The sequence below is a fragment of the Channa argus genome, chromosome 22 (assembly GCF_033026475.1).
Source record: "Channa argus isolate prfri chromosome 22, Channa argus male v1.0, whole genome shotgun sequence".
Classification (NCBI taxonomy): Eukaryota; Metazoa; Chordata; class Actinopteri; order Anabantiformes; family Channidae; genus Channa; species Channa argus.
In genome coordinates this window covers 5,570,966-5,598,946 of record NC_090218.1, presented here as the reverse complement: position 1 = coordinate 5,598,946, position 27,981 = coordinate 5,570,966, and the positions used below count along the sequence as shown (strand labels likewise).

The following is a 27,981-nucleotide window of genomic DNA, read 5'->3' as shown; positions in this document are numbered from 1 at the left end:
AGTGCAGAAAAAACTTTGAGCCTTACCCATGAAAAAACACCGCAACATTAAAGTTCTGTGATTATCAGGCCAACCTCTAACCTCTGCCACACGTTCAAACAATGCAAAATATTGTATGACACTTGACATTTAGGCAAAATACGTAACAGCCAGCCATGATTCATGTGCTTTCCCTTCTTTCATTAATTCCAATTTTAGTTGCTCTACTTTTAGTCTCTCCCTTTCCAGTTCCACCTCAACCCTCATTCTATCATGCTCCAACTCACAGTGTAGCCTTTCCTTATCTATTTTGGCCTTTTCTTTTTTGAGTTACATGTACTGTTCGAATTAGAAGGTTCCTCCAAAACATTCTGACGTTATTGGAGCTATTGGGACCTCAACCACCTGCAGAAGTTTAGCAGATACAGTTAGTCTTTCCAAAATACATCTCCACCCTGCCTTTTTCCGCCTTTGACCACGCCAAATGTTCCGCCAAGGCAACCAAACTGACTTTGTAAAATGAATTATTGTACTATGGAAAGGTCTTTTCAAAAACTCAGAGACCATTGCATTACTATGACCAGTCTCCATGTTTAACACATTAGAATTAACTGCAAAAGGAGAAGTAGCTATTTTAAGTACATACAAAAGGGAAAAACAAAGCAGTATAAACCACACTTCACACAAACGGGGAGATTAAAGGATTAGGGAGCATTCCTCCACTAACTGCCTACCAGAAACTGACTAACTGCACCCTAGTCTTCATGTGCTTACTGGCTGTGGGTATTTATGCACCTATAAACAGTGTGCATTGGGAAAGACAAAATGTCCAAACCCAATGCTTCGGGGTGTTCCCGAGCCAAATGCTACTAGCCGCACAGACAACACAAAAATAAACCGAAAATAACAAATCATCAATTTCCCCTTGTGGGATAATTGCTTCTATCGTCTACCTGGGGGACACAACAAATGCTGTAGCCAGATAGCAAAATGGCACAGCTACTCAGCTAGAACCATCTCCACAGCGGTGTGCCTCATAATCCACACTGCATGTTCTACTTACAGACAGAAGTTTCTAAAAAAACTCTCAGTTAACACAGACATTAAAAAAATTTTTGCTGTGCGTCTCACCAAAAACTGTGACAGATTCATAGGTTCATAATGTGACGAGCCCCCATTTGTTATGCCTAACTTGTAGAAGGCATAACAAAGAAGGGAGGTCCACACAGCAACCATTAAATAACCAAATAATGTATTAACAAAAACCAAAAAACTTGTATCAAATAAGCAAATAAGTAGTGAAGTCAGGATGATGGATGCTGGGAACCCTAAATGCCCATTATAATAAAAACTAGGCTGGGCGCCAACAAGGCACCAGGCTTCCGAGGGAGCAGGCAAGCAACATGCTGAGCTCGGACCAGCTTTATAGACTTACAGCAGGTAACTGCAATCCTCTCTAAGGTAGGAGCAGCCGAGGATTAAGGTGAACCTGAAAAACCGCAACAGGCCAAGGCAACACCTTCATACGGCCATAGGGCTGTCACAAATGAGAAATTGGTTATTTTGATTAGAAACAATATTCCTCAAACAGTTAATATGATGAAATGGGTTAAACTTTGCGATTTCTTATGATATGATTATGGTTAAGAATATAAAGAAGCTTTCAGAATAAACACTACATTTTTGTCAACCCCGAGCCTCTTAAAGCCCCTTAATTGTACAATTTTCCCCCACTGGCAAGGTTAATAGTCAGCATTAATAATTCACGGCCATGTGAGAATGGCCTCAGTGACTGCTGCAGTGTTATCATTCTGTTAATGTCTCCTGTTAATTTCATTGGGATTCGTTTCTCATCCTCTTTGGTTCCATCCTAAGTGACAGGGCCACATGGAGCCACCTGCCAATATCAGACTGTCATCAGGCCAGTGACAATCAATGTCAGTTTCAACTGTCATAAATTCTGTTATGAATGGCAGCCTGAGTGTGTGTGTGTGTGTGTGCTTGTTCTCTTGCAGGAGGAAGGTAGAAATCATGCACACACACAGTCTGTTCACACTACTGGGGGAGAGGCTGATGATGCACACCAACACCGTCTCCATCACCACCTACAACACCCTGTATGAGGTAGGTGATTGTTTGACAGCGGCTCGTCCGCATGCTGCATCGCTACAGCAGAATTTAAGTGTTTAGTTAATTAAGTTTAATTGACGACTGTTGATCTTCTGTCTGTGCAGATTCTGACAGAGCAGGTCTGCACTCAGGTAGTTCACAAACCCCACCCTGAGCCGGACTCCGCCGTCAAGATCCAGAATCCCAGTAAGCACAGAAACACTTTAGCCTGCACGTCTCTGTCCCTCTGTGTCTGTCAGTTATGAAGTGCTGCTCTAATGGGAGTAAACAAACAACAAAGCTTGAAGTCAGCTGCCATCGCCTGTCGCTTAGATTTTTCTCTTTCATTCAAAATGCCTCTCCCTCTTTTTTCACCCTTTCTCTCTCCATTACCTAAATTTATCCCCCCATACAGTGATTCTAAAGGTAGTAGCGACCCTGCTGAAGAATTCCACTCCCAGTGCTGAGCTGATGGAAGTCAGGAGACTGTTTCTTTCCGACATGATAAAACTCTTTAGTAACAGCCGCGAAAACCGCCGGTGAGAGCGCACAAATGATATAATTTTCCTCTGACACGCTGATGATTGTTATAGCTACAAGTGGAGCTGCAGCCTTGTTCACATGCAGTCGTTTGTGTTCTGTACCAGCTGCCTGCTGCAGTGCTCTGTGTGGCAGGACTGGATGTTCTCCCTGGGATACATCAACCCTAAGAACCCCGAAGAGCAGAAAATAACAGAGATGGTGTACAACATATTTAGAATCCTGCTCTACCATGCCATCAAGTATGAATGGGGAGGGTGGAGGGTCTGGGTGGATACCCTCTCCATCGCACACTCCAAGGTAAGAATGGGACATGCAGTTTTCAGGAAGCATATTTCTGTCAGGCTTTTTAACAAATTTGACACACAATATTTCACAGAAAAATCCTGATTATAATTTATCAGATGCAAAGATCAGTTTTTGGAGTCTAAATTGTTGGGGTTGACACATTCAGTCATGTATCAGTATTATCCTTTGTGCTGTGGTTTAGTGTTGGAGATATTGACTGATGCTCAGTAGATGGAGCATTGTCAGATCTGGCTTAAGTTTGGTGAGATCTTTACAGAATATTTGCTTTACCATGACAGTACATCTACAGTACTGGCAATAATTATTTTTAGGTATTGATATTTTAAAATGAGCTATCATCCAGACTGAGCAAGGAGCTGAGTTGCATGGGCGTGAATGATTCTTTCTTTTCACTATTCAATGTTCAAAATTTAACTCCCTCATTTTCTTATGGCAGTGCTAAGTGAGGCGACATAATGGATGATGGTGTAATTGCCCTGTAGGGCTAGTGTCCTAGTTTTGTCCATCCAGCTTTTGGTACAGATGATCTACGAGTCACTCAAGAACTACATGGTGGAGACATTAATGTTGTGGGGGTTAACTGTTGTCAGCTCTGATCACATATCCAATTATATCCCCACCATCTGTCACAGGTGACCTATGAAGCCCATAAGGAGTATCTGGCAAAGATGTACGAAGAGTACCAACGTCAGGAGGAGGAAAACATAAAGAAGGGGAAGAAAGGCTCCGTGTCCACCATCTCTGGGCTTTCTGCTACACCCGCCCCTGTTGTGAACGGCAACCTGGAGATTGATGACAACTCCCAGACACAGACACCTGAGAGTGAGGCTGAGTACAGCGAGGGGGCTGGTGGAGACTCACGCAACCTCCTTGCCGAAGGCGCTGTGAAGCGACACAATGGAGAAGCCCTGACACCCGTGGAGCAGAGTACTGTTCCAGGGGTGAGGGTGGAGGTCCATGACCTGCTGGTGGACATTAAAGCAGAGAAAGTAGAGGCCACAGAAGTGAAGCTAGATGACCTGGACTTATCTCCCGAAGGCCTGGGTGGAAGTGTAGGTGGAGGAGGTGGGGTAGGAATGGAGAACGGGCCTCTAGTAGAGGTGGACTCTCTCCTGGATAGTGCTTACTGCGCTGTAGTTCAGAACCTCAATGGGAATTTGGTGCCTAAAGATGACACTCCAGGCTCAGTTGTTGGGATGGGTTCAGCCCTGGGGCTTTCCGGTGTTAACCTGGAGGATGATGGGAACATGGGTCCACTTATCACACTGGCTGATGAAAAGGACAGTGTCCCAAGCAACAACGGATTTCTCTTCAGCAAGGTACAGTAGGATGATTGTGAAGAGGGTCACTGATAAATGAAAATCGAATCTGTAGAGCCACATCTTCGCCTGCTGACTTAGAATATTAAACCACCAATTAGTTACTGTTGTATCTGTACTATTTTCTAACCTTTTTAATTTTGTTTTCTCAAAAAAAAGGTGTATTGCTGAAGTCTTTATCTTGTATCTTAATGCTCTAATTTTTATAACTTCATTTATCTTCTTTAGGTTGATGAGAAGCTGCTTCCAGCTCTGGCAGCCACAGACCCCCTTGTGTTAGCAAGTCCAGACCAGCCCACAGCATCCGGCCCAGTCCCAGCTCACTCAAGCGCCAGTGCCAGTGATGATCTCAGCCTGCTGGCCCATATGACCAGCTGTGGCTCTGATTTAACTCAGACCCAGAGCCACACATCTGGGGAACTTCCAGAGGACGGTCCCTTCAAAATCCCGAGCCCTCTTGCTGACATCAGCTCCATTGCTGAGGCTGAGAGCCAAAACCAGATCCAGGGAGCCTCTAGATCAGAATTCCCAGAGGCCACATCTGGAGTAGAGGGAGAAGCTGCAGGGCTCAAGACTGGTGGAGACACAGCTAGCACAACATCCGATACAGAGAGGTCAGATGATGGGAAAGACAAGGACACAAAAAAGATCCAAACTACTGCGACTACTCAGGTGTGTTTATGTTTGTACAAGTCAAATTTTGTAGTTCAGATGCGTCTGCATATTAGTTGCTAGGTCATTCTAGTTGTACTGATTGTGGGATGCACAAGAGTTTACATTTATACCAAATGTAATAGTCCTAAAAAGCTGCAGGTACATAAAATGTGATATGGTAATAAAAATAAATTTTCAGCTACTTTTATTAAAATCTGTACAAATCTGGTTTTGATATTCAGATAACAAGCATAGACGGTTTTATTTTCTTTCAACCAAACCTAACCCACCTGGGCAGACTTGAGTAACTGTAACTTTCTGTTTCTTTTTTTATCTTTTGGTTACTGGCCTAATATAGAAGGGAGGTTTAAACAGCTTTGGGTAAGGGCCTAGCAGATGCTCCTTTTCACTTTTCTTACAGGTTCAAGAATCTTTAGTCACAAGCCTCTTCTCCAACCTCTAGGCCACTGCTGCCCCAGTTTGATCAGGAGAAAAGAGAAAAGCCAAGTGACTGCCCACACATGAACTAAGTTTCCCTATTAGCTCAGTGAACATAGAAGGGCTTTCTGAGAATCTAATGTGGTTTCTCTTAAGAAATTAAATGTCATAACTACATGGAATTTAATAGTAGACTGTAATGAAAGTGATGTACTGATCTGTACTGACCAATCTGTTCCTGATTTCTTTGTAGGCCCTTCATGGTCGCACTGCAGCCCAGTTGGAGCGAGACCTACGAGTCGATCTGGGTTTCAGAGGCATGCCCATGACGGAGGAGCAGCGCCGGCAGTTCAGCCCCGGCCCACGCACAACCATGTTCCGCATCCCAGAATTCAAATGGTCCCCCATGCACCAGAGATTGCTCACTGACCTGTTGTTTGCCCTCGAGACTGATGTGCATGTATGGAGGAGGTGAGTTAGAGTGTTTGAGGTGTGTGTCTCATGCAAATCAGGCAGAAAACTAGCTTATCTGATTTTTATCTTTATCTTTAATGCTGCTCAGATGACACAGTCACTTTACACATATCTGCAGCTCTAGTTTGGGATATTTTTTGATATTTTGTTAAACACTACAAGCACTTGACTTATTTTCATTGCATCTGTATTTATCACATATGTATTGGAAATTAGATTAGACTAAACGTATTTAAAAAAGTGAAGTCATACTTATGATGTTTACACTTACTTTCCATTACAGCCACTCCACCAAGTCAGTGATGGATTTTGTGAACAGCAATGAGAACATCATCTTCGTCCACAACACAATCCACCTCATTTCTCAGATGGTGGACAACATCATCATTGCGTGTGGAGGCATCCTGCCTCTTCTGTCTGCTGCCACCTCCCCTTCTGTAAGTGGCTCTACTCCACCCCTCTGTGGAAGGAGGGAAAACTGCAGCTCAACAGCTGCTTCATAACTCAGGACAGTGGTTGAGATATTTAGTCTTTTAAAAATTTAAAACAGAGAGTTTCTTTTGTCTTGGAAATACGTTTAAGGATAGCTTAACCAAATAAAAATATAAAACTATTTTCTTGATTCTTCTCATGTGTTTCTATATATTTACTGCCAACCTAACATTTCCTGCACACCTTTTTAACCTTATTTGATATTTTTTCTAATCCTTTTACTTTACAATCTATTTATTTTGATAGCTTGATAATATTTATATTATTTATTTTAATCTTTTTTCTTTTCCTCTCTGTGTTAAATGTGATGTGTGTATTTTCTTGTCCTTTTTTTGTCTGTTTTGTCTGTTTTTTTGCATGTGCAGAGTTCTAAGAGTAGTGCCAACACTGTAAGTTGCAGTTTCTTCCTCTCTTTCTATTCTACTAGTAATTTGTTCTGTTTATTTACCATTGTGACTGGCACTAACCCTTGACTGTCTGACATCCATAGTGTTTCTATTTGTTGTGCTTCTATGCCGCTAATCAGTAGGTTGTACAAATTGTGTGTATGCATTGAACGCTCTGCCTCAGTGTATCTTGTTCTTAAAGATATAATATTCTAACTTTGTTAGAATATTATGCAAATAAGGGGGTTGGAATAGACTACAAAGGTGGTGGATGGTTGATAAGGAGAAATTAGTGTTTGAGAATATAACGTACTGTATTTTGAGGTGAATAGAGAATTTTCTACGAGTGATAACGCATGTGAATTTTCCAAAATTCCTTGGGGGTTGCATCTTGCTAAGCCTGTCCCATTTTTATCAACACTAAAGAAGGCAGGAGGAGTCGGACCCCAGAGGGGGTCAATGAGAGAGGAGGTGACCCCTGTTCCTGGGGGAGGAGGCGCAGGGGGAGAGGTGCGTAAAAAGCTTGAGACTCCCACCATCACCCGAAGAGCTAAGAGCACCAACCCAAGCCCTTCTGTCCTCACCCTGTGTGTCTGTTATTCCCCAAATGTCTGTGCTCACTTGCTCTGACGAGCCTCCAGATGCTTGCACTTTGTCGACTCTCCACAGCCCTGCACATTCTGCTTGCCGAAGCAGAGACACAACAAACCACACATTTGGTTTGAATGCAGGTTTTAACTCTGCCACATATTTATGTAGATACACTAAAACTCTGATAATTAATTTCTGGTTGGTGTGAACGTAAGGACTCTGGCTTTTCCTGTCTCTACACTGCTTCTGTTTCTCCTAATAGACCACACTGCTACTTTCACAATGTCACGGTTACCATTACCTGTGTGTCATCAGGCTGCACTTCCTCTGTGTTGTTTAGAACACCTCATGTTGCCAGATTTCATTGTATCTCACTCAACCGGCATGACACTCAAGGCTGTGTTTCCTGTTTGTTGGTAAAACCAGCCACGGCTGTTGTGTTTGTGCAAGATTCAGCTGCACCAGTTTTCAAAGCGTTGCTTCTGCTGTTGAGAAACAGACGAACCTACAGTATTATATTACATTTCTAAAACCAGTGAAAGCTTCTCATACATTGTCTTATCATGTTAGTTTTACACTGAATAATTGGCAAGCGTATGTGTGTGTTTTTTCGTTTCTCAGACTGAGTTGGAGAACATCGAGGCAACACAGGGCATGTCTTCAGAGACAGCGGTCACCTTCCTGTCTCGTCTCATGGCCATGGTGGACGTGTTGGTGTTTGCCAGCTCGCTCAATTTTAGTGAGATCGAAGCAGAGAAGAACATGTCCTCAGGAGGGCTGATGAGGCAGTGCCTCCGTCTTGGTGTGTGTCGCTTTGAAGTTTTCAGTCTGGACCAATTGTTTAAAATTTCACACATAACTTCATGCTCTTGTTGGGCTGCAACTAAAAAAGGCACAGTTAATCACATTTGCAGTGATTTCTGATCGTTATAAATTTTTGTCGATGAATTTTTAGTTAATTTACTTGACAGTTTATGAGCTCATGTTATGAGTTTATTTCAGCCCAAATACTAAATTCTCTCACTATTTAATGTTTAAACCCTGATTTCCTCCTCAATTTATCCTTTTGTGGGCAGTGGGCAAGAGGTTTATAGCAGCACTTTTATTGTGTAATATATATAGTAAACAGAAAACTAACTTTTCATGCTAAGATACCAATATTTGATGGTTCCAGGTTCTTAAAAGTAAGTACCTGCAGTTCTGCATCCTAAAATATAGTGCCCTGGGCTTTGGGACATTTTGGGGTATTTTTCAGTTGTTCCTGATGCACTGGAGAATTAAATAACTGATTTATCTAGAAAATAAGCATCCATGATTTTTCTCTTTTTAAAATTGACCATTAGTTGCATTGTAGTCCTATATTCAGTTAATATTATATGTTCATAATGTAGCTATTTGTCATATAGCGTACTTACTGTACGCTATATGACAAATAAAATGTGAGGCTCATCCTATGATACTTACAGTGCATGTTTCATCTTTACTGCTCTGTCTCCATCAGTGTGCTGTGTGGCAGTGAGAAACTGTCTGGAGTGCAGGCAGAGACAGAGAGATCGAAGCTGCAAGTCCTCCTTAACCAGCAGCAAGTCACAGGACAGCCTCCACAGTGCCTCCACCGCCAGCAAGGTACCACACACACACAACTGAAATACACATCTGCTCACAATACTTAAAATCTCGCACAGAATCATGCATATGTATGACACACCACATTTGACATTCTGTCTTCTACATTTAGCAGGATCCAGACAGACTCCTGCAGGATGTAGACATCAATCGTCTTCGAGCTGTGGTTTTCAGAGATGTGGTAAGAGTGTGTGCACGTATTTTTAGTTCATACAGTATCTCCTGTCTGGTTATAAGTATAAAGAAAAAGATTTATTTTGACTGAATAATTGTGTGTGTGTGTGTGTGTGTGTGTGTGTTATTTTGCTTTAGGATGACAGTAAGCAGGCTCAGTTTCTGGCACTGGCAGTCGTTTACTTTATCTCAGTTCTCATGGTATCTAAGTACCGGGACATCTTGGAGCCCCAACGTGAGATTGGCAGATCCACCAGCCTGTCAGGAAGAAGCATTCGCCATGAGATCAACTCTCCAACCAGCACAGGTGATTCTTGTTTTTCTTTTTCTGCAATATCCTCTGTATTAGAGGGTAATCTCAGCTGAGCCAGTGGTGACTCATGATAGTGGTATTGGTGTAGTGAATACAGGATTCTGGCAAACAACAAAACCTCTGTCAACAAAATAAGACAATAACAGCGAGAAAGGCTGGTGAAGGAGGAAGATAAAGAAATGAAAAATAAAAGCTTACAAGCAGGTGGATAAACTGACAATCTTAATGCATTATACCAACATAAATTCTATATTTGTGTAATTAAATAACTCTTTATCTTCATAAAGTAAATCCTTGCATTCTTCCTCCAGAGCATCCATCTTCAGGCTTTTCTGACCGTGACAAACAGACCCCCACCCCTGTGGATGACTCTCCACGTGCCGGCCTCCCCCACACAGACTCGGGCATTGGAGAAGAGGGCCACGTGGCCGGATCCCTGAATGGCTCAGAGATGGGTCTGGGGCTTGGCCTCAGCCTAGTGGGGAGAGAGGCAGACAGAGACCGAGACAGAGACATAGGAGTGGGAGGAGGCGGGGGAGGAGGCACGGATCTGTTGTGTAGTCTGTCGACTGACATTAGGAGGTCACAGGAGAGCCTTCTAGATTCTCCACACAACCCAAGCTCCACCCCCAACCCCAACCAAGCCCCACCCTCGTCCATCTCCAGCATTAGTCAAACAAACAAAGGCATCAATGTAAAGGTGGGTGTGGGGGACCCCCATTCAGACCTGGCTGCGTAAATTCAGATTTATCTAAACAAGGTTCTGAGACATATTGTGGAGTCAAGACCCAATCTCTAATTTTAGCTGCATGCTTGTAGATGGTACACCTAAAATGGATTTTAAAACAAGGTCTGAATACATGCATGGAAGTTTAGTTTTCTCTCTGTTAGGTTTTGTCAATGCCAATGTTTTGTAAAAATACATATTAAAGTAAAAAAAGAATAAGTCAGGACATTAAACCCCTCTAACAGTTTTTTCTTGTAGTCACCGAATTTGGTGTTCTCTCTGAAATGCAGGAGATCCTGAAGAGCTTGGTGGCAGCACCAGTCGATGGTGGAGACTTGGGACAGGATTCGGGACCGACACCCTATCACCCAGACCCTGCCCTGAAGACACACCCCATGCTGCCCATGCAGTTCCATTCCTTTGACAGGTCAGGCCCAGTTACTGTTTGACAAGGAGCAGAAAACCAGGCAGGGATATTAGCGGCAGAGTACAACCTGACAGATTATACGTAAACCAATTTTTCCAGCCTAAACTAATCGTTTACAGATACAGTACACCTGCATTTTCTCAAGTTGTACATCAGCTGTGGACAAACAATGGTTGCATTTACAAAATTATTCACCAAGTTAAAAAAAAAATCTCTTTGGATTGTAACATCTATTAAAAAATTTGTTTAGTTGCCAGCAGTTACCTTGATTTTGTTAATGAATCTTCAATAATATACACAAAAAACACAGCACAGTGGGACTTTAGTGGATTTTTAAATTTAGAGTAAAGTGTGTATCAAGAAAAAACTCAATTTAGAAGGTTAAACAACTGTGTAACAGATCTATGTATCATTACAGTGACATAATCATACCTCCGCATCTGTAGCATCTGTCATCTCATTGGCAACTGAAGTCCACGGTACCTTCTTTCGAACATATGTTTTCTCATGCCGTGGGCTCTGACCAAGACACAGACCCAGGATACCACTATGGAGTTTTTAACCATAAGGAGTCTGCAGTTGTCTTTGAAATGTTTTTTTCCATAATATACCACATTAATAGGTGTTTACCATTAAACCAGTTGCGCTATTTGATCATGCAGACATGATCATAGACTCCTAAGGTTAATAAAGAGTAAAGTGTGTGCACGACTACTCTATGCCTTTGTGTTTCATCTCTTACAGGAGTGTTGTGGTTCCAGTCAAAAAGCCGCCCCCTGGCAGCCTGTCAGTCAACACAGTGGGCACACCCACCACCAGTGGAGCAGCTACTGCTGGCAGCACACCCAATATTTTTGCTGCTGCGACAGCAACACCCAAAAGCATGATCAACACTACAGGTGAGATGCATATGCACGTATATGTGTGTGTGTGTGTGTATGTCTTCAAGGAGAGGCAGCAGACGGACACCGGCAGCATGACAAAGGTGTTTGTGTGAAGGGCCTCGGACAATTTGAGGACTATTCTATGAAGCAAGGTTAAATTGTTTTCTATAATATGAAGCAAATTGCTCGTGTGCTGGCCCTTGACAATAGTGCCGGCAGATTTCTTTATGATCAGTTTGATTTGATTTATCAAATAAAGGAAACTGCTGACAGCTTACAGTACAAGAAATAAGATATTTTGGCAGAGCCATTACCCCTAAAACTCATTGCAACTCTCCCATGCAGGACGGGTACCTGCTCACATTTGACACTCCATGCAGGAAAAACATATGCACAGAGAGTTTTTTGACTTGGATGTTGAATAAGTTTAAAGGATCGGTTTACAGATCTCCAAATGTAAATTAAATCAACAGTCATGGGCCCTGCATAAACAGTGAAACCGAAAGTCCCCGTAGCAATTATTCCTCATTTATATACTGGCCTTTAAAAGATTCCTCCATAATAGACTTTCAGTGTGATTGCTGAAGCTAAAATTCACAGTCCTCATTATGTGCAAAAATTCTGTTCTAAAGCTGATCTGAACCTAATAACAGATATTATTACTCCATTTATAGCTGAAGCCTCATTATAAGGACAAATGAACTTTAGAAAATATTTTTGCACATAACAGGCACTGTGAAGTTCCATTAAAGGCTCATTTAAAAGAGATCTTTAAAAGGCCAGTATGGACAAGTGTAACAGTTGCAGCATGAACAACCAGATCAGTGTTCATATTCATAACTGATTCACGTGAAAAATTGTGAACCTATGCAGTAAACAGAAATACATTTTAGAAAAACAAGATAACAATCAAATACACATAAGATGCCGTGCAGCTCTATGCAGCGCCATACTCAGCAAATTCATTGTTGCACAGTGGATTTGTATTCGGAGCTTTGTCAGACATTGTACTGTATCATACATGCATAATGGACAAGGAAGGTATTTGTTCCCTGGAATGGATTCTGTATATTGATTGCAAAGCTATTTTCACAAATGGAAGCCATTACCAGAAGACAAGCAGCTGCATGTCTGATGAAATTCTATCCAAATTGAATTTGGTTGCAGCTGATCAGGACATTAAAACATTTCCTTTATTATTGTTCTGCACGCTAATCGTGGTCTCGCCTGATTCATGTTACTATAATACTCGTCATATTTCTCATCGGTCTCTTCGCTCTTCCTCTGCCCTGTATAGGTGCCGCAGACTCTGCCTCTTCCTCCTCCTCCTCCTCTTCGTCGTTTGTCAACGGTGCCACTAGCAAGAATCTGCCCGCAGTGCAGACGGTGGCACCCATGCCAGAAGACACTATGGAAAATATGAGGTCAGTTTCTCACCATCACACAGCTATTGATCTCCTCAGCCATTCACTTTCCTACCACTCTTTCTTTTTTTTCTCCTTTTGGCTTGTTTTTTGGTTTTGTTTGTCTGTTTTCTTGGGTGCCCTGTCCTTTTCCATCCATTGTTCCTGTCCCTATTTCACTTCACACTTAGGTCTTCATCCTTCCAGAAGAATTCTCACCAGCAGCTTACTGTGAAACACTGTAGGGTTACATACGTTTTGTTCAGAGCTGGGAACAACTGGGGTGAACCTTCTTCCTTTTTAGAGCCTGGGTGATATTAGGCAACACAATATTGGACTGATCATAGTATTGCTTTTAAAAGCTGACATCAGCTTCTCAAAGTCTTCTCAAAGCTACAAAATCTGCTTTATTTGTGGTAACTCCATAACATTTACAGTATTTTATGCTTAAATGCACACACACACACATACACACACACGCACCTCCCACACATCCTCCTCAGTCGATGCTGTGATGCTTTTCATTTTGATATGGTAACTGTGTTTTAATGCCACAGATATAATATACTATAGATTAGAAAAATATTAGTACTTCTTATTTAAGCTTTAATAATTACTTACACTCAAGTCATGATGTATTTCAGAGTACTTCTCATACAGTACATAAATCTGTATTTTTCTGTTTCCATACTCTGTGTAGGCGTCTGACACAAGATGATATACAAGATGATCAGAGATATGAGACTGTTAATAATTACATTAGGAAATAAAATTACAAGAATAAATACTGCATAATCACTTTGAACCTTGTAGCAGTTCTGTTCTGTATTATTTCTGTCAATGTACTCTCTCCTTGTTAGATGGTTTGTTATGATATGTGCAGTATATGTGTGACATGTTGTATGTGTGCTTCTAAAAGTGCACATGCACAGGAGTAGGTGGGTGCGTGTGCATCTGTCTCTTAATCAGTGTGCATGTCTGTATGTGTGTGTGTGTGTGATTTGTATTTCAGTGCCTATTGTGAGGTGGCGCAGTGTGCGCTGCGCAGCGGTCAGACGCCCCCTGAGCTCAAGTCTTTTAGCTCTCTGGCAGGCTTCCAGGCAGCCCCCCGAGATGCAGGACAGTGCTTTAGGCAAGGAGATACTCGTACTGTCCCCATGCCCCTCCCCCCTCCCTTCCCCCCACCTCCACCACACACCGTCTGCTATGCCCAGCCACTACTAAATGTTCCCAGAATGCCATGCGAGAAAGGACAGAAATCTTTGCTAACACCTAGCATCACTTTAGTTTCAAACCAGCACCTCAAACTTTATATTTGCTGTAACAAAGTTAGCTCTGTCACTTCTGGCATGACGTCTTCTCACACTAACCCCAAACTCAACATCAGACCTCAGTCAAAGGGTCTTTGCAAATGACTTTTGGCATTGGTTTGCTTAAACTGACTTCAGTGCTTGTTTTAACCTCCACTGCAACTTTCAGACATCTGACAAGCTGAGCAGGTTAAAACTAAAGTAACTGTATATGCTACTGACACAGGTCTGTTTCAGAATTCACATGCTTACACGGCCAAGGATATGCACTTCACTGCCATCATATCTCCATATTTTAGTCTGCTTCGCTCTACTTTGCCTACCTTGGTTCTCCATTTAAACTAGAACAGGGTACAAAGTACTTTACTCTTAATGTTATCTGCAGTTTACACACACAAAGGCACTAAAATGAAGATGTGCAGCGCTTACTAAACGAGCTATGGTAAAACATTTTCAGTGTTTTCCAGTTTTTTTAGGTTCACTCATGTCACAATGCTAAGCTGAGTAGCTCAGCTTTGAAGTCTAGCATCATCAGTCAAAATTAACACTAACCCAGGAATAGTGCTTTCATACCAAACCATCATACTAAGCCTCTTTAAATCCGTACATTTTTGTCTCATCTGTGTCCATTTCACAGGTTTTTCGTTTTGTTTGTCTCTTTTATGTCTCTCAGCTGGCCTTTTCCCTTCTATCATTCAGTGTAATTTGTCCTCCCTTTTTCCTCACCTATCTCTACATTTGCCTTTCTTGCATGTTTTTTTGCCTTTCCCATTTTTCTCACCTGTTTGTTGCTTTTTTTTATCTTCACCCATTATATCTTCATCTTTTCTCTCTCTTTGTTGCCCCACAGTATCACCACCAAGCTTGAGCGTGCTCTGGAGAAGGTGGCTCCCCTGCTAAGGGAGATTTTTGTGGACTTTGCCCCGTTTCTGTCCAGGACGCTGCTGGGTAGCCATGGGCAGGAACTGCTCATAGAAGGTACAGGTGCTGTACACGGCTCCTTTTTCTCTAACTGGCGTCTCTCTGTGGAGTCTCCCCATTCACTGTCCCATACTACGATGTTTGTGTCACAGACACGAGTGAGTGAAAAAGTGTGTGTGTGTTTAGTTGCGAGTCAGTGAGTGAGTGAGTGAGTGTCTGAGTTTGCTGCTTCACTCATTCATCAAGAAGGTATGAAGTTTGCATTTTGTACTGTTATCAATTTGTCAGCTAGATAATGCAAATAAACATTTTTAGATCAGATTATGCTAAATTTCTGCATCAATACTGCTGCTGTCAGATTATGCTAAACGCATTCCTCCCTCGGCCCACCTGCTTCCTGGCGTCTTGTTTTCATGATCCACTGTCTCTATGTTGATCTGTCCCTCTCCTCACTTCCTGCCCCTCCCCCCCATCCTCCCCTCCCCCCCCCCCATCCTCCCCTCTCTACTGTTTGTTCCTGTCTTCCCTGTGGCATGCTTTTTATAAACTTGACTATCATGACTGTATACAATAGCAGAAACCACTGACACTACAGTGTCTTCTTTGATGATATTTTTATGTCTCGCAGCAGTGTGTGTGTGTCACAGAGAAACAAAGAGAGTCTCCTGACTGTGCTGCATGTCTTTTATGCTGCAGGTCTGGTGTGTATGAAGTCTAGCACATCTGTGGTGGAGCTGGTAATGCTGCTGTGTTCTCAGGTTGGTAACTTCTCACCTCACCACTCTGTGTTCTAGTTATTGTCCTCACACATACAATTCATTTTTTCAGAGCCCGAACAAATTGCTATTATTGTGTCCTATTTCCAACCCATTTTTCTAAATTATCTTGTTTTTAAGATGTATAATAATTGGCTAAATTGATTCCACACAGGAAGCTGTCATGGTATTGATTTGCCCTGTGAGGCAGAGTTGACTACGTAATGAGCGCATTGCAGATGAAATACAATATCAACTGTACATCCTTCATTACACTTTAGTTTTCATTCATAGCATGGCTTTGTAATGGCTACAAAAAGAGTTTCCACTATTTTACTTGTACTTAATTTTACTTTTATGAACCATATTGAAAAGCATCACAGCTTAATTCTTTTAAAAAGTTATCATTAATGGACACAAAAAATGAAAGTTGTCATTAATTAAATGTGAATACGTGCATTATCCTACTTTCAACTGAAAAGACCCAGCAACAGCAGCGAAGCACTTACCTCCACAGAACTTTCCCCTGATGGTGTAGGTGATCAGTATCCTTTTACTTTTCTGATAAGAAATTTGTCTCCAACCTCGTCAGGGTTTTGTTGGATTCTGGCCTCCTGTAAGAGCTCTCGTCCTTGCAGGAGCCCCTCAGTTTGTTCCTCATATTCTTCTCCACTTTTATCTCTACTTTCCTCTTGCTTTTTTTTTCTCCTGCCTCTACTGTACCATCAGGCACCTCAGCTTTCCTGGTCCATTTTAGCTCAGTGTTTCAGTGACAACGGCTTTCATCTTCTACCAATGCCCTTTCCTCTCACCACTCCCTTTCCTTTCCCTCTCCTCCACTCTCCTGGCTGACTGCTCGTCAGCATGTATAGTATTACCCATGGCTCCGGCCTTGTCTGCCATTAGAGGCCTGGGAGAGCAAACCCTAGCCCAGATATCGATTCTCTGGATGGTGGGATGTAACAGGAGATGCTCCCACATGTCCTTCACAGCCTTAAGAGCTAGTGGAGCTAATGGAGTTCTGATAGTTTGAGGCTTTCAGCAACACTCTTATCCTGTTCCACTGTCATATGCACAAACACATAAAACACTCACATACTCTTAGATGAGTGCATTCACATTAGAGAGCTCTTAAGAATCTTTATCCTTATTTTGATGAGTTTTGCTAGTGTAACTGATGAAATAATTCATTTTCTCAAAAACTGTTTACTATGTTTACTGACATTTTGTACGTGTTGATCACCTGATTAACCACAACAACCCACTGAACTCTTCCAACCATCACGCGATAAAATATATGTACTGTGAAATAGTAGTAGAGTTTGTGAAGACTTGTTCTGAGCAATAAGTACAGACAGCTGTGATAACCACACACAATGTACATAGTGGACAATTCTGCTAATTGATAAGCACATGTTTGAAAATTAGTTCCTTTATTATATGTTTAATATGTGTTTTTGCTAAAAAAAAAAAAAACAGATTTTAAAATGTAGTTATTTGATTTATTTATTCAATTAGATTTCCAGAGAGTGTACTACATCTGTTTATTGCTAATTTTGCAAATGTTGATGTGTCTTCTCCTCTTAGGAGTGGCAGAACTCCATTCAGAAGAATGCTGGACTGGCCTTCATAGAGCTCATTAATGAGGGAAGGTAATCCGTCACACTGATTATCACCCCACATAATTCCCTGCTATTCACACATTAACATCAGTACTGTTATCAGTGCTCAACAACTAACGGGTATGATAGAGCCCTAATGAGAACCTTGCCAGGATAAGTGCCGTGTGTGTTCAGTAGGAGGCCGAATCATTAAAGTGCAGTTAGGTTTACAGCTGATTTGTGCAAGTCTATTTCCAGAGCCTGTAATTTTGTTTGTTTTAGTCCAATGCTTTAATTAGCGTATTGTGCTAAATTTAATTAAAGCACAATACAAAAAAGATAAATTTCATCCAAACAACATCATAAAAAGGTTTTAAATGTACTATATATGCATACAAACGCCTTTAGTTGTTGTCACTTCTCTGTGTTTCTCACTCCTTAACCAGACTTCTGTGCCACGCCATGAAGGATCATATTGTGCGTGTTGCCAACGAAGCTGAGTTCATCCTGAACCGACAGAGGGCTGAGGACGTGCACAAACATGCTGAATTTGAGGTACATACTGGACATAGATGCACATTTCTGTTTGTCATTAAATCACACAGGTGAAAACCTTATGTCAAGCATCTAATTCAGTTTTTACTGATCTCATCTCCGCAAGCTTTAGTTGCTCGTTATATCTGCTTCTCATTCAACTCTTTACCTCCCACTCCCCGCCAGTCTAACTGTGCCCAGTATGCTGCGGACCGAAGAGAGGAGGAGAAAATGTGTGATCACCTAATTAGTGCTGCTAAGCACAGAGACCATGTAACTGCTAACCAGCTGAAACAGAAGATCCTCAACATCCTGACCAATAAGCACGGAGCATGGGGGACGATGTCACAGAGGTGAGCGGGAGATACAAGGAAGTGTGCATCAAATTACTCTCTGGGGTATTGTAGATGACACAGGATGTCTTTTTATGGGACACATTGCACCGTTTGAGTGCTCACATGGAAGAGAAAATTGCATCAGCAAAAGTCAGAACAGTCCATAATGTATCGTCTGTAAAAACTACATGGTGGTTATGGTTGTTACTAATGTCATTAGTGGAAATGGAGTAAATGCAGTATTGTGCATTAGTGGCTATGGTCGCTGAACAATCCAGCAACCACATTAAAAAATATATCATGTTTAAAGTGTTTGTGAAGAATCCTGAAAATCTTTATTTTACTGTACATGAGTGACAGCACATACAGAAAGCTGAAACCGAACACTGTAGCTGCCTGGTAGCTGTGCAAGAATGATCTCCATATTTAGCACAGTGGCATACGCACATTAATTCAATGATTGCTTGTCATCCAGATCTGCATCCAGGCTGGCAGCTAATCTGAGGCCATGTGATTTAATTTAAGGGCATGTGTCATGCAGCATCTGAAGCCTGTCTCCCTCATGTCACAGTTGATGAAATAAATTGTTTACTGCAACATGCAGGCTGCTAGTAAACACATCTTGCTCTCCAATAAATAAATAAATAAAGTGAAATTTTATCAAAAGTGATCTGTTTTTGATGATATTTATACCACCAGCATGATTAAACCCTACAGTTCATCTGTATTTTTTAGAAAGTTATTTGTGTTTGCAGATGTGGTTGTAGTCAATCTCACCCCTATAGCCAAATATTAAGATTTACTTCCATAAAGACGATTCAGTTTTGGAATTTGCTCCAACTTCAGCTTCAAATCAAACTTTAATTTATTGTCAACAAAGGACAAATCCTAACATGGACATTTTGCTTTCCTCTAACAACTGAAACAGTTTATTTTTGCTCTTTCTTTTCTGTTTCTTTAGCCAATTACATGATTTCTGGCGTTTAGACTACTGGGAAGACGACTTGAGGAGGAGACGGAGATTCGTGCGAAATGCCTTTGGATCCACTCACGCCGACGTGTCGCTCAAAGCTTTAGACGATTACGGTGTGTAATGTGCACTCATGTAAACCTGCTTGGTCAGTACCTGCTTTGCATATACAACGCCCTCAGACACACACTTAAAAACACACTTATACAGGTACAGAAGAGGAAGATGAGGCTCTTAAGTCGAAAAAGAATTTCCGCAGCCAATCAGTGGTCACCCAGAACCCAGAGGCGGAGTTGATGCTGGAGGGGGACGATGACGCCGTTAGCCTGCTGCAGGAAAAAGAGATTGATAACCTTGCAGGTGAGATGGCCACAGAGCCATACACACACGTCCCATCATACAGCATGACTGAACAGTAAATTATATGTAACTCTTGTTTTTAGTATGTTTCCGTCCAAGACTTTTTACCTCCAAAGGCAAGTCGGGAATTTGAAAGTTATGCTGCTATACTAACCATCTGGCTGTTTTGGTTAATTCAAAAGAATCAAATCATACTTAATACTAAAATTATTCATGATTCAAACCAGGCCGAGAACATGATTTAACCCAATGATTCCTCTCTACTTACATATGTGTATGGATTGTTTACCGTAGATAAAAATGGACAGAGCAAATAATCGCTGATTCTGTTGCAGTATGTGTACTTTTTTTTTTTTTTTTTAACTATGCTGTATCATGAGATTGTCAATGTTACAAGTTCTTAAAGTAGTAATATTGTACCTGAGTAATACAACTCCCCCCACCCCACCCCAGGCCCTGTGGTTCTGAGTACTCCAGCTCAGTTGGTAGCTCCAGTGGTCGTGGCTCGAGGCACTTTATCCATCACCACTACAGAGATTTACTTTGAGGTGGATGAAGAGGATCCTGCATTTAAGAAGACTGATGCAAAAGTAAGGACAAACTGTATCTTTATCATCAGGCAAAGGTGGGAAAAAAGACTCATGATGACCTGGGACAATCATTTACATTTTAACCTCTATTTACTCTAATTTTCTATTTTGGATTAATTTTTACATATTTACGTTGATCCTAAACAGGTACTGGCCTACTCAGAGGGTTTGCACGGTAAATGGATGTTCAGTGAAATTCGAGCTGTGTTTTCTAGACGCTACCTCCTACAGAATACTGGTCTGGAGGTCTTCATGGCCAACAGAAGTGAGTGTGCAAGTTACTTTTCTTAAATTACGCACATGTATTAGCTTCTCTACACATGCATCTGTGTAATAAGTGAGGATCTCGAGAAAAGGCAAAAATGGCCCGAACAGTAATGTTTAGAACAAACGGATAAAAAATGACAAACACTAAAACAACCGGGGCATCAGGGCCATTAAATGCTAGTTTGATAATTATTGTTTTTTGTGAATAATAAAAAAACAAATATAAGTTTAGTCTGAAAATGTTTAAACTTTTCCTCTGCAAGCAGTAATAGATACATTTAAACATTAAGATAAAAAACATTAGAATAGCTTTGCAAATGCAGTGAGTGTAGAATATTGCATATTAATGGAGTGCAGCCTCTTCATATAAATGTGTTTTCTCTCATTAATTTCTAGTTCTATCTTACCAAGTGCAGCATGATGACTCTCCTTCTTCAGCAAAGTGCTTTGTTGCTGTCTGCTATAGTTCAGGATGAAGAAGGCTAAATAGACTAACACTGCCAGTTCTTTAGGTTTAATTGCTATGCAGAAACTCCAAATAATGTTCCACTGTAAAGCATAACCTCAGTGTGCTTTATTTTAACATTAGTTAAAAATCCACGGCTCTGTGTTTTCAACGTATAAACTGTATATTGTCTTTTTGCCAGCGTCTGTGATGTTTAACTTCCCTGACCAGGCCACAGTCAAAAGGGTGGTCTACAGTCTCCCACGCGTGGGGGTAGGAACGAGTTACGGCCTGCCACAGGCCAGGTAGGTTCAAGGTGTAGTCGGCTGGTCCACCAGTGTTCTCTGTTGGAAGAATTGAAGTTTTTTTTTTTAATTGGATGGAAAGGAAATTATTTAAACACTTGTCTGTCTGGTCGGTGTGTGTGTGTCTGTCTGCCCATCCCAGGAGGATTTCCTTGGCCACCCCACGTCAGCTCTTCAAGTCGTCCAACATGACACAGCGCTGGCAGAGGAGAGAGATCTCCAACTTTGAGTACCTCATGTTCCTTAACACTATTGCTGGTAAGGTCTACATTCAGTTTTATGAGCTCTCATTCTGCTAAGTCTGTAAAAATACTGTACTGAGAAGACGAAACTGTAAGTTCTAAATAAGATAAACCAGCTACAGTAGCAGCTCAGCTGTTGTTTGCATAATAACAGTTACCAGTGTGACCTGAACATTTGTTTACAGGCAGAGCTTATTTTAACCAGTTTATGTGCTGACAGGTGGTTAGCCCATAATGATACGTCAGCATTTATTAGGTAAAAAAATAAATAAAAGCAAATGAAAAACTATAATATTTTTATATCAAAACCACCAGTGATGTTAATGCCATGGCTGATCATTGTATGCATGTAATAGATATGCTTAATGAGCTTCTACTACGCTATATAAATAGATGCAAGTGAACATTTGTTTAAAAGACTTTACATGAGCTGGCATGTGGCAGTTTGGCATCAGTTTGTCCTTTTATGCCTCGCACTGTTGGACCAGCTTTTATCACATAAACCTACAACCTGGGTTGCAGTAATTCTAATACCAGACTGGCACTTTATCTTTACTCAGAAGTTAGCCTCACTAATTAAATGTTTGATCGGGAGTGTGATTTTGAGTTCAAAATTGTCTTTACAGTTTGATTGAGCATATAATGTAAAGTACAAAACTGTGTGATATAACAAGACTAACACAAAAACAGATCAACACCAACACATGCATGCATGACACAACAAAAAGGTTACATCTTCACTGACTTCTTTGTGACATTATTTTCCCTCTTCTGTCCCCGTCTCATCCTCCCCTTATCCAGGGAGGACCTATAATGATTTAAATCAGTACCCTGTCTTCCCCTGGGTCTTGACCAACTATGATTCAGAGGAGCTCGATCTTACGCTACCTGGCAACTTCAGAGACCTCTCCAAGGTTAGAGCACTCTGACAGACAACAAACAGCGCTGTTTCCACTGAATTTAAAGCCAAAAATAAATAAAAAGCAAAAATACATGTCAAGCAGTACCAGTCATATCGTACCAAGGCCTAGCAGGAACATGTCTTTGTTGCATTTTCACCAGAGTACAAATTAAATGGAACCATGTAATTTTACTGATGATGTAATTTTCTGCATCCTTGCCTTCAGAAGATGAACAAAATAGCTTTAAAAGCCAAGAAAGCTAGTTAGCATTGCTGTCCAAACAATAACCATTTTAAAATAAGTTTGGTGTGTTCTCTAGAAAGGATAGAAGAGAACTTGCATGAATAGTTTCTGTTGTAATCCCTGACTTAAGCCACATCCCTTTTACTTCTAGCCAATCGGTGCACTGAATCCCAAGCGAGCAGCATTCTATGCCGAACGCTATGAGACATGGGATGATGACAGTACGCCTTCTCACCACTATACAACGCTATACTCCACTGCTCATTCAACACTGATGTGGATGCTAAGAATAGTAAGTATCTATTTAAGACCACTACATTTGTATTTAGCAGTTTAGCAAACGCTTTCATCCAAAGCAACTCACTATGGAGAAAAATAGATAAGTCAGAAGTGGAAAATGTTTATGTTTCGTGAGACATGAACGTCAAATAGAAAATCATTTTCAGTTTGTAAAAATTACAATTTACTATATGACTTCCAGCATCTATTGAATCGTGCCTGACACCCAAGGCTTTTTTTTTTTTTTTTTTTTTTTTTTGATGAAGATGATGATGATGATATTTTGTGCCTGTAGGAGCCGTTCACCACATTTTTCCTCAATGCAAATGATAACAAGTTTGACCATCCAGACAGAGGCTTCTCTGGAATAGGCCGCTCATGGAGGAACTGCCAGAGAGACACGGCTGATGTTAAGGTAACTATTCCTGAAGGAACAGCCTACAGTACTGAAGTGACTAGTTTCACCTACTGGAGAACATTAAAATAACCGAATTCACTGAATTGAATGTATTTTTCACCTTTGCAGTTTAAAAATGCTTTAGAGTCTGAAAATATTTTGTTGCTAGTAATTAAAGTTTCATATTGAAAGCCTTTAAATATATAGGGATTGACAATTGTTGTACCTAAACATTTTCTAAACCTGATCTTGACCGGAAGGTTAGATTTTCACAGAAGACAATAACATACATGTTTTTTTTTCTGGTTACACAAACCTAAAAAATAATCTAAAAACCAGATTTTCTCAGTAATGGAAATTAATGGCATCCATCAAACTCATAAAATTAGTAATGAGTAGAAATGTTTTAAAAAAATGAACAATGTGTAACTGCTGTGTGTGTTAGGAGCTGATCCCGGAGTTCTACTACTTGCCTGAGTTGTTCGTCAACAGTAACGAGTACGAGCTCGGCGTGCGAGATGATGGGGTTCCTGTGTGCGATGTTGAGCTTCCAGCCTGGGCCAAGAAACCGGAAGACTTTGTCCGTATTAACCGGATGGTGAGAGACGCTCATAAGCTTTTGTATAATGTAAATATAAAAAGAAAAAAGGTGAGAAACACTTACCTCTGCCTCTCTCTGCACTTGAACAGGCATTGGAGAGTGAGTTTGTGTCATGCCAGCTTCACCAGTGGATTGATCTAATATTTGGCTACAAGCAGCGAGGGCCAGAAGCAGTCAGAGCTCTCAACGTGTTCAACTTTCTGTCCTATGAGGGAGCAGTCAACCTCGATAATTTAGATGGAGCACCACGTGAGGTTAGTTTTCAGCATTTTATTATTGTTTTGCTGACATATTGAATGTTGCTCTGCAGTGATGTTTTTATTATAAACCCACAAAAAGATAATTACTCCGAATGGCTAAAAAAGTAAAAACATATTTGAATTATTATTTCCAAATGTAGTTTTTATATTTTCAGAAGTGTGTAACGATTCTTTTCCTCTCCCATGTTAATATCTTCTCTGTCTCCCACTGTAGATGATTGAGACACAGATTCAGGTCTGTGGTCAGATCCCCTCCCAGCTGCTCATAGAGCCGCATCCACCTCGCTCCTCTGCCATGCACCTGGTGAGAAAACCTTGCTTACCTCAACATATTTTGCTCCTATTTTTAGTTCCACACTTGTGTTTTTAAGATTTGCTTAGAGTGCAGTTTTCAGACCTCAACGTTAGAGCTACTGAAGACATATAAGAGAAATAAATTAATCTGTATATACAAGACGTAGTAGACACATGCTTGCAAATTAATTAGCCCATGACCAACTGATAAAAAAAGCTTTTTGCCAGTGTGTTGGTGGACTGTGAGAGTACAGTATATTGCATACAGGTGCAGTATGCAATGAAGGTCTTCCCTGGTTTTAGCCTCTCTGCCCTCCCTGCTACCCTATGCAGAACGAGACCTCTGTGTCTCCACGTCAGCCATTCACATCAATCAGTCCCGAACCCTGATCAACCAGTTCCTCCACCCCCTTTCCTGAGACTAGATTCACCCTCAGTGTGTGTACCTACTTTGTCCCTGTGCTCCCACTAATATACCTTTTCCTTTCCTTTCCCTTCCCTTCCCTCCCCTCCCTCTTTCCCATCTGTTCTGTCTCTCCCTCTTCCCCCGTTTCCATTCCTCCTGCCCTTCCCAATCTTCCCTCTTTGCTCTTCCCCCTTCCTTCTCCTCCCTGTCCTTCCCTCTCTCTCGCTCTCGCTCTCTCTCTCTGTCTCTCTCTCTCTCTCTCTCTCTCTGTCTGTCTCACCAGTGTTTCCTTCCCCAGAGCCCTCTGATGTTTAAGGATCAGATGCAGCAAGATGTCATCATGGTGCTCAAGTTCCCCTCAAACTCTCCCGTCACACACGTTGCAGCCAACACGCTCCCTCACCTCAGCATACCAGCAGTCGTCACCGTCACATGTAGCCGGCTGTTTGCCGTCAACCGCTGGCACAACACAGTCGGTGAGTGCTTTTGTTGAAGTGCAGGATGCCGGTTTGCTGCTGGATGTAATTGTTCTCTGCATTGACAAGACATTGCATTCATTTATATTTAGTCATAATAACAAAATATATCTAAATATATATCTAGATATAACATTTATATCACTGATCAAAATGTGACTGTATATCACATAATGAAAACATTACCAGGAACAGTAATTATGACGTTGAACTTCAGATGTGCATTACTTTCAGTGGTAGTTTGTTTTGGACCTATTTAATTGAACCGTATTGCATTAGTACTTGAATTCTGTTCACACCCTGTATGTTGACATAGACATATTTGTTAATTAAAGCATCATTATATGACCCTATTAGCACGGCAGACTCTGTAAAATCTATGACAGTCATGTTATTATAAAGGGTCATAAGGGAGTTTTAAGCTTTTCTTATTGTCACGTCAGACACCATTTTTTGAACATAAGGGTTTTCATTAGATGGATTATACGAACGAGTGTAGCTACCCAATTATTTAATGTGTGTATGTACAGTACGTGTGTGTATACAGTATATGTTTGTAATGTTTGACCCCTCAAACCGTCAGGCCTCCGTGGTGCTCCAGGATACTCCCTAGAACAGGCTCATCATCTTCCCATTGAGATGGATCCTCTCATAGGTCAGTGCGCAAACATCCTCACACCAGATTTAGCACTTACTGTAGAGATGACCTAAAAAAATAGAAAACAATGCCCAATGATCCTAACTTAATGTCTACACCTCTAGCATTCAGTAATAATAACATTAAGCTCACTGATTTCCGTAAGCAGATGACGAGGGCAGACAGGTCACTGCCTGGCTGGGAACGAACTCAGTATATCATGTTACACAAGGGATTTATGTACATATGTTGCTAAAACACAGGCTTTAAAGTCTGTAAGTTAACTGACCTGGTTGATCAATTATCAGGTTAGATATAAGTTAGAGTTTACTCGCTTGTCACCCTGTGTGTGCATGTGTGTGCCCTCATTAACCTACTGACATCTCTGTGCACCCATGAAGCAAACAACTCAGGCGTGAACAAGCGTCAGATCACTGACCTGGTGGACCAGAGCATCCAAATCAACACTCACTGTTTTGTGGTTACTGCCGATAACCGCTACATATTGGTCTGCGGCTTCTGGGACAAGAGCTTTCGTGTTTACTCCACTGAAACTGGTAGGTTTTTTATTATTTATAAGAACATGCTCATTAAGTACAGTGTAAATTTACTCTTAGCTGTCAGGTTTTGTTTTTTGTTTTTGTGAATTGAGGAGCTTGTTTTTTACATATGCACATGGACACACAGTACATTGCTACATTTATTGGCCCAGAGACTGAAAGCTGTCATTTCAGTTGCCAGTGTATTTTTATGCTGGAAGCTGAACCTTCACAAGCTTCAGAAGTATTATTAGAGGACACATACTGACTTAGCTGTAATTCCTCTCCACAGGAAAGTTGACCCAGATAGTTTTTGGCCACTGGGATGTAGTGACGTGTCTGGCTAGGTCAGAGTCCTACATCGGAGGAGACTGCTACATCGTGTCAGGCTCCAGAGATGCCACTCTTCTTCTGTGGTACTGGAGTGGGCGACACCACATTATAGGGGACAACCCTAACAACAGTGAGTGAGAAACAGCTTGCGGGAATGTTTACTTGTCAATGACTATGTTTCCAGCTCAGAAACACTAGAACTCTACATGAGGTTTATGGTGTTGTGCCTTTGTGTTTCCTCCTAAGGTGATTATCCTGCTCCAAGGGCAGTACTGACAGGACATGACCACGAGGTGGTGTGTGTGTCTGTCTGTGCAGAGCTGGGACTGGTTATCAGTGGAGCGAAAGGTTTGTAGGATTTCATATGTCTGTGTGCTAAATTTACATTTAGATCTGTTCAATGATTTGCATAATGAATATGGAACATCTAAATACCCAAATGGAAAAATGTTGCAATTATCACCTACATAAATACCAGTGGAAAAGTGCCGCAAAGCTAATGGCCAAAAGACATTTTACTAATTGTGGTGTGACAAGGAAAGCTGTGCACATTTCCAACAGACTCTACTTTAAAGAAACAGTTCTCTTCTGCTGACACATCAAACAAACAACATAGTACTTGTCCTAATTTATCCACAAAGTTTATTTTCGGATGTTGTATTACAGATTGAGCTGATATTATCCAAAACAAATACAATGTTGTAACTTTACTATATATAGTAAACTTAAATCAAATGCAGAACTACAGGAACAAAATTTTTTATTCATCAACATAATATTTAACAGACATTCAGCGAGTACACATATTCCTCATCAGACCTCTTAGTCTTGTTCCAAAACTTTTTTTTTTAGTTAACATGTTTCTTTACAAGTTATTCAGAATACTCCATATGCCTGCTATCTTATATTTAGATATAAGAAATGGCTTCCCGCATGCTTTTCTCCCAAACACGCCAGATTTACTATGCTTGACTGTAAAGATGTGGACTTTTATTCCAGTTGCCTCTAAGGACTTTGTCTGGTCCCCTGCTGCTAGTTTTAGACTCCCACCTTGTGTCCTAGCGCCACTTTCAGTTATTTTTGTCTGTTTTCTACTTCTTGGATTATGTACCTCACAATTTGTACCGGTATCCC

At 41.1% G+C, this 27,981-nt stretch overlaps 1 protein-coding gene across 19 annotated transcripts in view; it reads left to right on the top strand.

The window, feature by feature from the left end:
* nbeaa (neurobeachin a) overlaps positions 1 to 27,981 on the top strand; it is an 86,793-nt gene that overhangs the window by 55,777 nt on the left and 3,035 nt on the right. The window contains exons 18-58 of one of the 19 annotated variants that reach the window (XM_067491928.1): positions 1,995 to 2,103; positions 2,214 to 2,295; positions 2,504 to 2,627; positions 2,736 to 2,928; positions 3,570 to 4,256; positions 4,485 to 4,928; positions 5,602 to 5,819; positions 6,106 to 6,259; positions 6,680 to 6,703; positions 7,127 to 7,210; positions 7,913 to 8,093; positions 8,793 to 8,917; positions 9,030 to 9,098; positions 9,230 to 9,398; positions 9,716 to 10,104; positions 10,422 to 10,558; positions 11,303 to 11,457; positions 12,740 to 12,866; positions 13,858 to 13,977; positions 15,006 to 15,139; positions 15,773 to 15,834; positions 17,419 to 17,483; positions 17,879 to 17,987; positions 18,153 to 18,319; positions 19,263 to 19,387; positions 19,482 to 19,631; positions 20,085 to 20,221; positions 20,369 to 20,486; positions 21,136 to 21,238; positions 21,381 to 21,496; positions 22,282 to 22,394; positions 22,777 to 22,917; positions 23,200 to 23,319; positions 23,747 to 23,899; positions 23,992 to 24,156; positions 24,377 to 24,466; positions 25,161 to 25,338; positions 25,922 to 25,993; positions 26,377 to 26,532; positions 26,807 to 26,977; positions 27,094 to 27,195. In XM_067491928.1, coding sequence (XP_067348029.1) covers positions 1,995 to 2,103; positions 2,214 to 2,295; positions 2,504 to 2,627; positions 2,736 to 2,928; positions 3,570 to 4,256; positions 4,485 to 4,928; positions 5,602 to 5,819; positions 6,106 to 6,259; positions 6,680 to 6,703; positions 7,127 to 7,210; positions 7,913 to 8,093; positions 8,793 to 8,917; positions 9,030 to 9,098; positions 9,230 to 9,398; positions 9,716 to 10,104; positions 10,422 to 10,558; positions 11,303 to 11,457; positions 12,740 to 12,866; positions 13,858 to 13,977; positions 15,006 to 15,139; positions 15,773 to 15,834; positions 17,419 to 17,483; positions 17,879 to 17,987; positions 18,153 to 18,319; positions 19,263 to 19,387; positions 19,482 to 19,631; positions 20,085 to 20,221; positions 20,369 to 20,486; positions 21,136 to 21,238; positions 21,381 to 21,496; positions 22,282 to 22,394; positions 22,777 to 22,917; positions 23,200 to 23,319; positions 23,747 to 23,899; positions 23,992 to 24,156; positions 24,377 to 24,466; positions 25,161 to 25,338; positions 25,922 to 25,993; positions 26,377 to 26,532; positions 26,807 to 26,977; positions 27,094 to 27,195 — 6,338 coding nt within the window. Of the gene's footprint in view, positions 1 to 1,994; positions 2,104 to 2,213; positions 2,296 to 2,503; positions 2,628 to 2,735; positions 2,929 to 3,569; positions 4,257 to 4,484; positions 4,929 to 5,601; positions 5,820 to 6,105; positions 6,260 to 6,679; positions 6,704 to 7,126; positions 7,211 to 7,912; positions 8,094 to 8,792; positions 8,918 to 9,029; positions 9,099 to 9,229; positions 9,399 to 9,715; positions 10,105 to 10,421; positions 10,559 to 11,302; positions 11,458 to 12,739; positions 12,867 to 13,857; positions 13,978 to 15,005; positions 15,140 to 15,772; positions 15,835 to 17,418; positions 17,484 to 17,878; positions 17,988 to 18,152; positions 18,320 to 19,262; positions 19,388 to 19,481; positions 19,632 to 20,084; positions 20,222 to 20,368; positions 20,487 to 21,135; positions 21,239 to 21,380; positions 21,497 to 22,281; positions 22,395 to 22,776; positions 22,918 to 23,199; positions 23,320 to 23,746; positions 23,900 to 23,991; positions 24,157 to 24,376; positions 24,467 to 25,145; positions 25,339 to 25,921; positions 25,994 to 26,376; positions 26,533 to 26,806; positions 26,978 to 27,093; positions 27,196 to 27,981 lie in introns of all 19 variants that reach the window. The other 18 variants (XM_067491938.1, XM_067491925.1, XM_067491926.1 and 15 more) reach the window with 18 other exon arrangements.